This window comes from Dromaius novaehollandiae, chromosome 7 (assembly GCF_036370855.1).
Source record: "Dromaius novaehollandiae isolate bDroNov1 chromosome 7, bDroNov1.hap1, whole genome shotgun sequence".
NCBI lineage: Eukaryota > Metazoa > Chordata > Aves > Casuariiformes > Dromaiidae > Dromaius > Dromaius novaehollandiae.
In genome coordinates, this window is record NC_088104.1 from 8,089,288 (window position 1) to 8,102,885 (window position 13,598).

Below are 13,598 nucleotides of genomic sequence, written 5' to 3' on the forward strand. Positions count from 1 at the left end.
TCTTATAGATATAGATATATATCTTATAGATATAGATCTTATAGATATAAAGATATACATATATATATATATAAAACAAAGTATAGTAGATAACTAGTGAAAGAGTGCTTTATTAAAAAAAATGTTTATCTTCTTCCCCCAAAATGGAAAAATTGGTTCCAAAGGACTTAATCTATTAACAAAGGAGATTTTCCCTACAATAGATGAAGAAAAAAAAAGAAAAAGAAGTTTGAGCTATTTCTTTCCATCCTCTGAATGTGAAGTGTTGCATTAACTGTGGTTCAACAGGAATGTTAAACTTCTGCACTTTTCACAAACTTGCTTCTCACTTCAAGTCTATTTTTTGTTTTTAAATTTTCTCCCCAAAGTGATCTTTGGCACCTGCTTGCAGCTTGCTGCAGTTTACAAAGTAATGCATTTAAAGAAAAAAAAAAAAGAAAGAAAATACACTCTGAAGCCTGCAGAAGAGTGACTGGAAAGTTATGAATTAATTACCCACCTGATAAGATGGCACTGAAGGATATGGAACAATCACACCTTGAATTTGATTCCCAATGTTGTTGTGTTGGCCACTGACTAGATTTTGATTCTGAGACTGCTGAACTCCAACTAAACCCTGGTAGTTTTGTTGCTGGTTAGGCAAAACTTGGTAACCTGAAATTATATATTTAAATCTTATTTTGAAATAATTATATCTGAACTCATTTTATATACAGTTGCCTATATGAAAAAGTCTCTGTGGCCTTTTCCAAAGGCTGCCAACTTTTTAAAGGGTTGAACTTACCATAATACAAAAAAGCCAACATCAAAAATTAGCGGAGTTACTCATCTGGATCCATCTGACTCCAGCATGAAATACCATATGTACTATTTGCAATGCTGGTATCATATGCTTGTAATATTTATCTACACTGTAGTGAGTTACATGTATTAACACCTTGACTTGAGTGGTGAAAGCTGAAAATTAATTGTCCTTTATTAGGAACAAGGCTATTTTAGGTATGTTAGCTTTGAAATTCTGGTTATGCTAAATTCTACTAGTATCTTTGGTGCCCTAGGGAGAAAAATACCTTGACTGTGATTCAAGAGCCAAGCACGCTTCAGGAAAATTTGTGCAAAGCATGTGTGCAAGTCCTTTTAAAAAGGGTAATTTCTGCTGGAGTCCATAATGCTAAAAAACAAGTGTGAGCTAAGAAAAATCCTCCAGCTAAAAGTCACGCTCATATATGGATAAAGACATTTTGTATTCAAGGCTATATTGAAAAATGCTATTAAAAAGATTCTCTCATTCAGCCTTTTATAGTGTCCTCTATAACAATTTACTATTGCCTAGGCTGGTCTCCAAATGCTATCTTTCAAAAATGGCCTAAATAAAAAACAACAGTTCAGCATGGGACCGAACAGGAAATGGCATCTGTGCATTTATTGCAGTCTTGCCATTCCCACTCCTCTTTTTAAACATCTAATAGCTAGACTGTCAGCACGGTCAAAACCACATACAGATCACAACTAAAATTCTTTCTGGTATATTCTATTGCACACGTATACGCTTAACTATTTATCACTTCAGCAAAACCCATGAGCATCAGTGTTTCTGAAACAAAGCCAGTTATCACTCAGGAATAACAGAACTGGGCTTGTCAAGACTGTGAGGCACAGACACAGGCAGGAAGAGTCTGTATTTAACTTGGACACATTCACATTCTATTGAGCTTGACATTCCCCATGCTCTCTGCCTTGGTATTGAACTATATTTTTAATAAAACAAATACTGCTGCAAAACCTCTGATTTTTTTTAAAAAACTATATTAAAAATCGCTTTCTCTATTTTTTGAATTGTTATTCAGTTAACAAAATCCTTTTTTATTTTTTTAAAGAGAAAAACCACAAAGGTTCATTGGGTACAATGAGCATTGTGAATTAAAGTTTCATCTGCTTGTCACTTCATACAAATAGCAACAATGAAATCTAACAGATCACTAACATAATCAATTATTGACTTCAGAAAATTAAAGGGAAGAAGATTCAGTTTATTAAGAGATTGATTCATTAGAAACACACAACACTGCATATAAATATTTTCAAAGCATTACACCCTCACAACAATGCATACTTAAATCAGGATTAGTAATTAGATTCTTTTTAGTAACCTGTTTGACCTGTGTACAAAGAAATCCGTCCCTCTCTCAGAAATACATAATAAACAAAATGCTTAAACATACTTTGTTACAAAATGATCTATAACACCTAAAAAGCAGTCTAATGTAAAGTTGCAGTATATGATAGATTCAATTAGTAGACCTGCAATCTAAAATCCTCATTTCTCAGAAACTGCAGTGTAGCTGTGAATATTCTTCAGCTTCTTCTGGCACTTTCAAAGACAGACATAATAAATTTTGTAAGCATAGAGAACTCGGACAATATAAATTGACCAAGAAGATGCCCCACAGAATTCCAAAGAATGCTCTATTTTTAGCTTCACCTCTCCATAAAAAGTGGTATGACAGAAAGGCAGCACTCAGCAGAAAAAACACACACCTGCTATAGTAGATTGTCTCATTATACAGAAATACTCTGAAACAGCAGCTACAAAAAGGAGCATGTTTCTTAATATTTACATAGCATAAAGTTCAAAATAAACCACTTAATACAACAAAAGTTAACCTAGGAATATAGAAATATATTTTATGAATAACACATTCAAATAACTTTTATTCCAGAAAGGAAAAGCAAGTTCAACAACTTCGTTAACAACCTTATACATCTATCAGTAATATTTATATAATTGGTAATTATATAGCAGAAGCTAGTTTAACTTTAGCTGATGCTCCTAGAGTAATTATAGTTCAGATAAGATTTTTTTATTCAGCCTACAGCTGGGTCTCACAGTAGGTGGGCCCTCAGTATCATGAGCTGAAATGCCATTTTCTTAAGGAGACTTTCCTTCTTACATCATCTTTTGGGCAAGCAAAGAATTTTAATAAAAGTCAACCTCTCAAATATCACACCTGAAACCCCTTTAAAAAGGATGCTGTGAAGCAGCTGAAAAAGAGACCGGTTCACTGTGAGAAATGTACACCTCTCAGACAGTGTTACGGCCCCGAATCCAACAGCTCATACATAAAAGCCAAGCCATTCCACAATATTAAACCAAACATGGCTTTATTTGCCACATTTTCAGAAGTAGTCATCTTTTATCTAAATTTGTGTTTGGAAAGTTATCTCATTGCTCCTAAGCACTTTATAAGATGAATAAAATCCACAGCTTTTAAGTAATACAAAATGTGTTAAATTCTCATTTTTGACCAGACACATTACTACATTAGCCAAGTAACATGCTGTCTTTTGTTTCAAAAACAGCTGTTGCTAATAAGCATCAACTATTTTAGATATAGCTTTAGGGCAGCTTAACACAAATACTTAAGGTTTAAAATGAGTCTAGAGGAGAGATCATTTTAAATTATACATTCTCATGAGCAGTCCACAGAACTGAAAACACGACATGGAACCTTCCATCTCTAGAAGACTGATTCAAGCTTGCCTATAAAGAAATGAATGACATCCAGCAGTATATGGGTAGCAATTTGGTGATTTCAGATTAAATACTAATGATGTAGTTATCCGTAAAGTATCCGTCTCTCCAATTGGTATTAGCTACATACCAAGTAATCAACCCAGGAATGAAATGGACTTTAGCTGGACCACCCTTTCACTAGGTAAGCATAGTCCCTTGATGTCAGGATTACAGGTGCAAAGAGTTACTGTCAAAGTAATAAACACTGTCTGCACAGCTGTCTTACTTTCTCTCTTTACTGCCTTATTCTTCTAGGACATAGATTGAGGTATTAATTGTTGATGCTCTTCATCACCCTGTCCACATTACAGGCAGATGAAATTCAGGGAAAATGTAAAGAGCTAAAAACATACAAAAAGAAACTTACTTACCTAATAGTAACTGACTCCTCCCTTTGCATCTTAGTGTTGATGCACCACCACCTCATGCTTTCAAATTCAGATTCTTTTGGTTAGCTACATATATATGCTGGGCTGCCTCTGAGTCAGACAGTCCATGTGCTATTTACATAGTGTGTCCCCATAAATGGCAAAGCAACCCCAGCTGTGCCTCAACTCTTTGCCATTAAGTAGTCTAGGTATTAAAAATTCTGAGGAAGGAAAGCAGGTTGTGGAACACAGATGGCTAATGCATCTTTAACACAGGTGGATGAAACAACTAGCAATTTGTTTTTCTTTGAGCAATTGTCAATACACTTCCACTTCTGAAGACTGGGAAGCGGTGATCTATATTGTAGGTACTAACAGTATTTGTAAATGATATGACAACCCTGCCGTAACAGGCATCACATCTTGATGATTCTTCAGTGAAATAATCCCACATAAATTTGTGAACTGAGCCCTAAACAACCCAGCCAAGTGCTGCTGCTATTGGAGCAGTATCCTAAAAGAGCTACAGAAGAGGGAGCCATCCCTTTTGAACACTTCCTAATTAGCTGCTTCATGGGATGGCTATATAAAAATCCAGTTAACATTTATAAGAGCTGATCTTTCATCCTATCCCTGTAAAACATCACATAGCCTGAGGGCAAGTTAAAGAATCCTTCTTCCTGCAGGAAGCTCAAGAGGACACCTTAATCCTGACATACTCAACTAAGGCATGCTATAAAAGTCTGTTTTTTAAGGATCTCTGCCAAGATGGCCTCCAAACATCACTTGTTACTTCTGAAAGCTTTGATTGTGAGTCAAGATATTACTCAGAAGTAAATCTGCTTTAGGATTGCACATCTTATAGAAAAAGTCATAACAATATTTTTAATTGCATAGACTATCAGAATAACGACAGCTGCAGTTAAAACTTGTAAGGAAAAAACCAACAGGAAAGAAAACAGACTAAGAAATAAAGCTCTGGTGGCATTCACAGATAATTCAGAAACAGTAGAAAAATCTACTAAAAATAGAAGGAGCAAAAAACTAATCTTGCAAAATCTCTTTATGTACTATTCAATACTCAGATACCTTTAATCACAAAAGACAGAAAGACAATTTATTCCATGTTCTTTTCAATTGCAGTCTTAAATAGAATAAAATATCAACAGTATCTTCTCTATAGCAGTCTTTTCCTGTCACAACATCTAAAACCAAAGTTTTTTGTTTAAAAGTTTCAGTTAAGGTACATCTCTGAAATGTTACTTCAAAGTTATTAATTTCTCCTATTTTGTGAGTTGCTAAGTTCTAATTTTTAAAATCATGCAGCTCTACACCCTGTAATTTCATAAGCTATTCACATTAATGACTCAAACCTCAAGTTTTATGAACAACTAACTAGAATTTTTCCACTTAAGGTTAGTTACACACTGCATCCAATACTTGAACTTTTACTTGAGATGCAGCAAAATAAGTTTAAAAATCAAGAACAGGAGAAAATGCACATAAGATGTGTTCTAATGAAACGTTCAAAAAGTTCAAACAAACCTGTCTGCTGTCCAGGCTGTGCCAATGGTTGGTTCTGCTGCGCATTATAATGGACAGAAGTAACGGGTCGATATTGCTGATTGGAGTGTGAATACTGACTGGGGGTACAATAACAAGCTGGCATCTAAAAAAAATAAAATTAGGAGATTCATTATCTGCAACTTCATAGAAGGCAGACATCACAACACTAAAGCAAAAAAAAAAAAACCTCAAATGGTAAAAGACAGACATAAAACTTTTTAAAAGGTGCAACTACTGCCAAATGCTTCAGCAATCAAAAATGTTTATTCCACATAAACTCCCCTTTAATAACTGCTTTTCTTCTGTTTTTACTGCAGAAGAAAAGAGTTCCAATTTACTAAATTCCCCTACATAAATATTGGCAGCATGTTCATGAACTGCTTTTAGCAGGCTTTGAGAAAATCAGAGGACAATAACCACTGTTAACTAGAGACTGGTGTTAAAAACTGTAAACCAAGTAACTACTGCCAAGTGGAACCACAGAGCTGAGAGACTAGAGGGAAAGGAGGAAATTAAATAACTATAGAGAGATAGCTTTAGGAACTTTGGACCAATTTTCTGCAATGAAACATTTTAAACACCAGAAACCAATAAATACATGAAAAACATGAGGATGCACAAAATTCACATTTGGCAGTTTTAAAATTTCACTGCTAGCAACAAAGCAATCTTGAAATTGCATGCTTTTACCAGGTATAGGTAAATAGACAAACCGGCGTGATTATTCCTCCACAAGTAAACTGAAATAATTCATTTCAAAGCACATAAGCAGAAAAAACAATGCCCTACCCTGTTTAACAGGGAGCCCCACACCATGTAACAAGTTCATTAATGGAACAGCATGATCAGTTTTTAAACATAGCTTTTGGGGAAGCGAAACAGAGCCAGTCTACCTGTGGCACAGGTTGCTGCATATATCCCTGCTGCTGGAGTACCTGCTGGTTGACTGGGTGGCCAGGTGTAGAGTAGCCTGGAGTAGAAACTGGTTGGCCAGAAGATGGTGGAGCCGCTGCAATGATATAACCAGACTGCTGCTGGGGCTGGAGGACTACAGTGGACTGGAACATAGTGGTGTGAGGTTCAGCTAGATCAGCAGATGGCTGGCGGGCAAGACTCATATGGCTAAATTGTGATCCTAGGTTGTCTTGCTATAACAGTTAGAGAAAAAAAACTTTTAGATCTGCATGCCACAAATTACTATATATTACCAACAAAGAACAACAGGAAAGCTTCAGAATACAATGCAACACAGCAGTAAACTGTCATCAAGGCTGACTGGGGGAATGAACATCCACATTCAGACTCTTCACTTCTAGCTTCAAATATTATTTGTTTTATTACATTTGCTTTGACTTACTGTAAGAATTAAATTGTCAAAATAAGGTCGTAATTTATGTCACTAACATTTTCTGATTGGACTCCAAAGGCTGAGTGAAAATATCTAACCCCAATTAAAACAGCAGAAGGCATTAGTATTGCTAAAGTAATTTTTTATTTTAAGAGCTTTAGGCTCTAATTCTGAACAACAAGGTTCATTAGTCTAAATTGGTATCCTATTACATACCTGATTTCAGGATAAAAAGGAATCTATTCTAGCGGTTACTTATTATCTGTATTTTATTACTATGGTAGTGATGGCACTGAGCACTGCAGGCATCCTGTAAAATTTCAAACTTCTATTCCTGTAGCCCCAAGTGCTTCCTTCCCCCTCCTCCCTGCCCCCAAGCAGTTCAACATCAAACAGATTGTCAACACCCTGGAAAATAAGAGTGATCACTAGTATGATATATTTGCTAATCTGGAAGATTTGGCTGACATTTTGAAAGTGGACTCTTCAAGCATTGAGGAACACTAACAATTTTAAGACTACTTGATCCTCTCTCAGATCGCCCTGAAGAAGATAGAAGGACTAAATGCAAGCTCTTTGCTGTGCTAGGAAAGTAATGATTGGGAAGGAAGGGGAAGGAGGAGTGACTGGGGGGGGAAGCAACTTCATCTTCTACAGATTATCTGGGTTCTCATTTTGTGAAAATTTTAGTTCCAAGGCTGAAAACATTAATTACTACTAGAAATAAGATTTTTTCACCCAAGGACTTCATTTATAATTTATTTATGGCTTAAAAAAATTTCCAGTAGGTCAATAATTTAATTTCAATTTTGGCATTTCATTCTTAAATGAGGCCTATTAACATGACCATAAAGATTTTCTACATTGATTTCACATTTTGCTTTTCATAGTATCTAGTCTAGAGAGTAAATATCTTTCATATAGACATTTAATTATGATTTAATATTACCTGCAAAAATGTCCAGAGGATAAATAAACCTAAGCAATATATATCTATTTCTATTATATGACCAATATGAGTAAATTCATATATAGTGTAGTACAAGCATGATTTATCACTGAAACATGGTATTAGCAACAAACAGATAAACCAAACTTCTCTGTTACCAACTATGGATGTACCTCAGCTAGATTATGAACCAATCCTTTTCCCTATATTACAGAAGTTGCCATCAATAATAAACTTCTGAAACTTCCAACATGGATTGTATTTGAGCATATTTCCTGAATGTGAAATGATCTGAAACTATTATAAGTCTGCAAGGAGTTTCATTTTCTGTTTTAACATATATAAACTTTACAATGATTGCAAATCATAGACTAAACTTGCACAGAAAGCTCACATAGCCTAAATTACCATTTTGAGAATGATAAATTATACCAATTGCAGTTCATATATATTCAAACTAACATGAGAAAATTCAAAATTTATTCAAAATAACAAGGGAAATAATGCTAAAAACCTTGCACAAAGTGCAATTCTTTTTAGAACTGTATACCTAAGTACAAGTCACTAATAAAATAGTTTTAGTTATATGCAGGCTATTTAACTCAGATAAATCTGTATCTGTTTCATTAGGAGATCTTTCTGATTAATGTTGAAAACAGTAATAAAATAAACAACTCTAAATACATAACAAAACACAACACATACTGTATCACTCCTTCATCAGCAGGTCAGAGCAGAAGTTTAGGAGTCAGAAAGCCTCAAATTTTTATCTGAATGCTAATTCAGATTCTGCCTTAGATAACTGTTTTCCCCTTTATTAGGATTCAGTTTCTTTTTGTATTAAGATGACTCTTAAGTCTGGTTTGTTTTAATGTTTACAAAACACTTTAATAGATTTCACTTCCAGCTCCTTTGTTTATTAAACACGGGATGCTGGTGAATTGGGAGTTTTAGCAGTCTGGCAGTTTCAGTGTTCTGGCAGAGACTAGAAAAATGCAGTCTCAGAAATACAATGAGGCTGATCCCTGAAAAGAGATTTAGGGCCAACAGAGGAAACGACAGGCACAGAAAGATACAACAAGATAAGATGGGAAGAGGTTAATCCAGAGACATAAAAATAGGTACTGAATGGTTAACAAGACAATAGTATTGAAAAGCTGTTCCCTTACAGTGGGAAAGAAAATGCTGCCTGAGTTGTATGCATTCCCACTGAATCTGAAACAAACATGTTAAATCTCAGGAACCATTTTTTCCCCACCCAGGTAATGTTTCACTGCGACTGAAACCAGCCAGTCGCTACACTGGTATCACACATCACTTACAAACAATTAAGCAAAGATCAGCATCCACTAAAGATTAACCCAGGCAGAGAAGAGATGAACAGAAGATATAGTACCACAGAGTATTGCTGGGTAGAGGAGACTGGCAGGAGCGGGGGTGGATAAGAGACTGCGGAGTACTGAACAGGCTGTGAAGAAGGCTGCAGGGGCCGGATAGGCTGAAGAAATAACAGGTTTATAAACATGGTTAGCACCAAAGCAAAAGAGAAATGAAAACAGAGTCAGAGTCTTGTAATAGAATAAAACAATTACGCTCTAATCATTACCAGAAAGGGAAGGGATTCTTCCTTTTTAAACTGAAAGACTGCATAGAATTAAAAAAAAAAATAAACCACCACACAACACTATTTGCTATATTTCTCTCTCCCAGAAGAAATACATTCTCTTTATGTTACCTATAAGTTTTATGTTAACTATAAAATCTGGCAGCAACTCAGTGCTATTTAACATTTACTGTTTCTTTCAGAAAAAGATTTTTCCGAAGGCACAAAATGCATGTATTCTAAATACAAGCTGTTTCCAAACATCTAGAGAAAAAACAAATCTACCACTAACCACAGATCAAAACATACTACTTTCACTTATTCAACAATACTAAAATATTTTATAGGAACTGCAGGTACTTGAATATCAAAGAGCTATTGTTGCTAATAATATCTGGAACAGGTAGAACTCCAGCAGTTACTGAAAAGGCAATCTCAGAAGTTGTAAAGGATTTGTGAAGAAATCTGCAAATACTACACACTTGTAAACCAGATAAGGATAAGGAATACAAATGAGCCTTTTTCAAAAATAGACCACCACCTACTGTGGCATATGCAGCAGATAACCTGAACAGAAGATTTCAGCCAGGGAAAATAAACAAGGATGAAGGTGTAGCTCAAGTTCTATAAATAATTTTGTGACAGAATTTGACGATAATTCGAAAATACTATGGGAGACTATAGCCAATACCTCTGTGCCTAATAGCTGCTACAGGAAGAGGTAGAACCCTTCCTCTTCCCTCCCCATACACATTTCTTCCGTCTTCTTCAAGGGTTAAGGTCATCCCTGATCTGACCTACTTTACTAAATTTCTCTAGCACAAGACAAGAACAATGGAATACATTTTATCCTTCAGTATGCAGTTTTGTGAGCAGGGTACACCAAAGTGCTCCTGAAGAAGCATTCATTCATGCCCTACCAGTCCTAAGCTACCTCTTTTGTGCCACCAGTACTGCTTGTACAACCCAAGAATTCACAAGGCTGAAAAACAACCTTAAGATAAGAAGGGAAGCGAGAGGAGGGAGAGAAGGAGGAAGGGAGGGGGAAAAAAAAGAAAAAAAGATTTCAGTTGGATTATTTCCCTACCCAGTTCCCTGATCACATCACTGTTGATGTCAGGGCTAACCAGGCAGTGCGACTAAGGATGATGGCAGAATCCATTTTCCAGAGCAATCTAGGTTTAGATTGGCTTAGACTGCTCATGAAATCACACAATCACTGCTAACATCACTTGCCTGACGCACACAAGTTGCATGATTCAATATCTTATGAGGTCAACTCCTAACTTTAATTGAGATAAGAAGAGACAATTGGCTAGCAGCCAACAATGCAAATAAGTTAACCAGAACAGGAGAGGGCAGAAGGGCAGTCCATCAGTTAAAAATGCCTGTCCCGGTTTTTAACTTTCATCCTGCAAAGAAGTGACAGCAATATCATGATGTTTTCTACATTCTTGATACCAAAAAATCTTCAGAACATCCTTTATTTTCTCCATTCTTAAGGAAAGCCTGCCTACCCTGTGCAGTTATGAGAAAGACTGACAGGTCTGACAACAGCGGGGAGGGAGGGGGATCCAGTTACCCATATCTGTGTAGCTATTGCTTCTTTTTTAACATGGGCTTCAACAGAACAAACCTACTGATGCCTTATTATCAGACAGGGATAGGACAATATTGATCATCAGTACAATCACCATGTATTGGACATGTGCACCTGTGACAGGATGTGATTAGTTGCTGGCTGTTGCTGAGGTGGGAGAGGAAGAGGCGGCTGTTGCAGAGGTCCAGGCACTTGGGTCCTAACAGGTTGCTGAGGCATTGGTGGATTGTACACAACTGGAGTGCCATCTGGATTAAGGAACGGCTGACCTGAGAGGTTAGAGAACAAGCACAACCAAAAGACAGACAGCTGCATTATTCAAGTTTGGAGACAATAAAAGCAAATGTATTTAAAGTAGGCAAAACAAATAAAGTCACAAAATGTGAAAGTAAATGGAATCATAACTGTCATTTCACATGCCAGATTTATGCCAATCCCCCACAATTACATTTAGAATAGCAGTGACCAAATTGGCCTAATTTGACAAACTACATGCAGTTAAAAAACATGAGTGTTCAGGTAAACAGAAAAGAAAAAAACCTTTACGTAGTGAATTTAAACAGACAGCAAATATTTTTTTTTTCCAGTCTTGAAAGCTTGTTTTTAATTAAGTAGTCTGAAAAGGGCAAGAGTAATAAGGGAAAATGCTACTAAAAATATTTTAAGGAACATTTAAAGGCAATTAAATGAATCTCCTTTAATCAGTTTGAACACCAATCAGAACACAGAACAACTTAAAGGCAAATAATTTTTCTTTTAATTTATACAACACAGTAGATACAACTGTACTACTATAACTAATAAGATTACTGTTAAAAGACTCTCTTCCCCTATCCATAAATGAATTGGCTTTCAGCTTTCAAATCAAATCATGCAGTATTATTCCTCCTATTTAATAATTTGCAACTTAAACATTACAGTACTGGACTAATACAAAAGAACTAGAAAAACTAAAACTGCTTAAAGTAGATTATAAACAAACTGATTTATTTCAGTTTCAAAAAAAAAAAAAAAAGAAAGAAAAAGAAAAGGAACAACAAATTAGCCAGTGAGGACCTGTAATTAATTAAGGCTAGCTGCTTAGGCATGTGTCTTGTGTTGACTGATGGTGATGTTTAGGAAGGTCCAAGCACTGACGTAAATTGAATTCTTCCCTTCTCTGATATCAAGATTTTCTTGTGCATAATTCCTTCTAGAAAGGCACAAGCTGAGACTAAAGCCTTTGGCACCCCAGTCACGGCCCTTTTACAGTGGACTGTAATGCTCTTACAGACTACTTCTGCCATATTTAAATGGCCAGCCAGTGTAAGAGTTGAGGCAATAGATGGACACAAAGCATGAGCACACTTAAAAATCATTACTGACACATTATGCAACCGGACTGCAGGTGGTCAAGCTATACTCAGTTTAGCTTGAACTGATTTCTCTTTAATGCCCAAGAATTGGGAATATTCACATAAACAGGGAACCACACACTTTCTTATTTCCTCCCATTACTTTCTGGCATTCACTGAAGCCAACTTATTTCCCCACAGTGACTAAATTAAGAACCGTCTTTTCTCAATTACTGTCTTCAACTACTGAGTAGACTGACTCTGTTGACCTAAGATCATTAGATCAGCATCAGAAATGCTGAAAAACTATGTTCTCTGAACTCTATCTATCGTTTGGAACAAAAAAGCCAGAAAAACAATTACAGAATATAATGACTCAAGTATATTAGTTATAACTCACAAGTTTATCTGAACCTAAATATTCTCTGTTCTGGAAGGGTATTTTATCTTCTATTAGACACTCATTAGGCATAAGATAATCTTCTAATATGAAAGAGTATTATTGACTGGCTTAAGTGCATAATGACTAAAAACAATTCATAGTTTGAAATCAAGCTAATTTTAATAAATAAGCTAATCAGTGCCAAGTCTACAATTCTGCTGCCTTTTCTGAGGCGGGGGTGGGAGTAGGTGCAAGTTCTTAAAGGTGAAAAACGATTTCAGCTGCATTTTTCTCTGCCCTTCCCTGTTGCTATATGGAAGTCCCATCAATGCAACAGGCAAAATGACCAACAGTACAGGAGGAAGAAAGTAAAACTAATCACGCGCAAAATGCTGCCAAGCACATAACTGAATGGAAAATGACATGAAAAAGATTTATTTAAAAGAAAAATTGTAGGATGTTTTAGATGAAACCACTTTCAAGCTGATGGGATCCCTTTTGGTGTCTATAATATCTGTTTTGTTGTGCAATAACTTGAAAGACTTCAGCATGATCGTGCTATAAACTCAGATAATACAAAAAATGATAGCCATTCTTCATACTTGATTTATTCAAAGTACTCTAGCGTATGCAGACCCTAGAAAATCTTATTCATCTAGCAAAAGTTCTTCACCAATCAGTCACCACATTTTTCTTGAGATGCTTCACATGCACACAATGGAAAATTCATGTATAATATGCACAACTATCACTTTATGACTAAGAAAGCTAAGTCTACAGAGCTATCTTCAGAACCTAATTCTAGAATTAGCAAATACATTTGCCTCAGGATACAATGACTCTCTATGCAGCTGATCAGCTGTTAACCAACTTT

At 35.8% G+C, this 13,598-nt stretch overlaps 1 protein-coding gene across 13 annotated transcripts in view; it reads right to left on the bottom strand.

The window, feature by feature from the left end:
• Positions 1–13,598, bottom strand: part of R3HDM1 (R3H domain containing 1) — a 54,835-nt gene that overhangs the window by 14,837 nt on the left and 26,400 nt on the right. For 8 of the 13 annotated variants that reach the window (XM_026108728.2, XM_026108723.2, XM_026108734.2 and 5 more), the window contains 5 exons: positions 11,123–11,277; positions 9,202–9,303; positions 6,402–6,656; positions 5,488–5,611; positions 500–654 (listed from right to left, as the gene is read on the bottom strand). In XM_026108728.2, coding sequence (XP_025964513.2) covers positions 500–654; positions 5,488–5,611; positions 6,402–6,656; positions 9,202–9,303; positions 11,123–11,277 — 791 coding nt within the window. The remainder of the gene's footprint in view (positions 1–499; positions 655–5,487; positions 5,612–6,401; positions 6,657–9,201; positions 9,304–11,122; positions 11,278–13,598) is intronic. The other 5 variants (XM_026108733.2, XM_026108730.2, XM_064514616.1 and 2 more) reach the window with 2 other exon arrangements.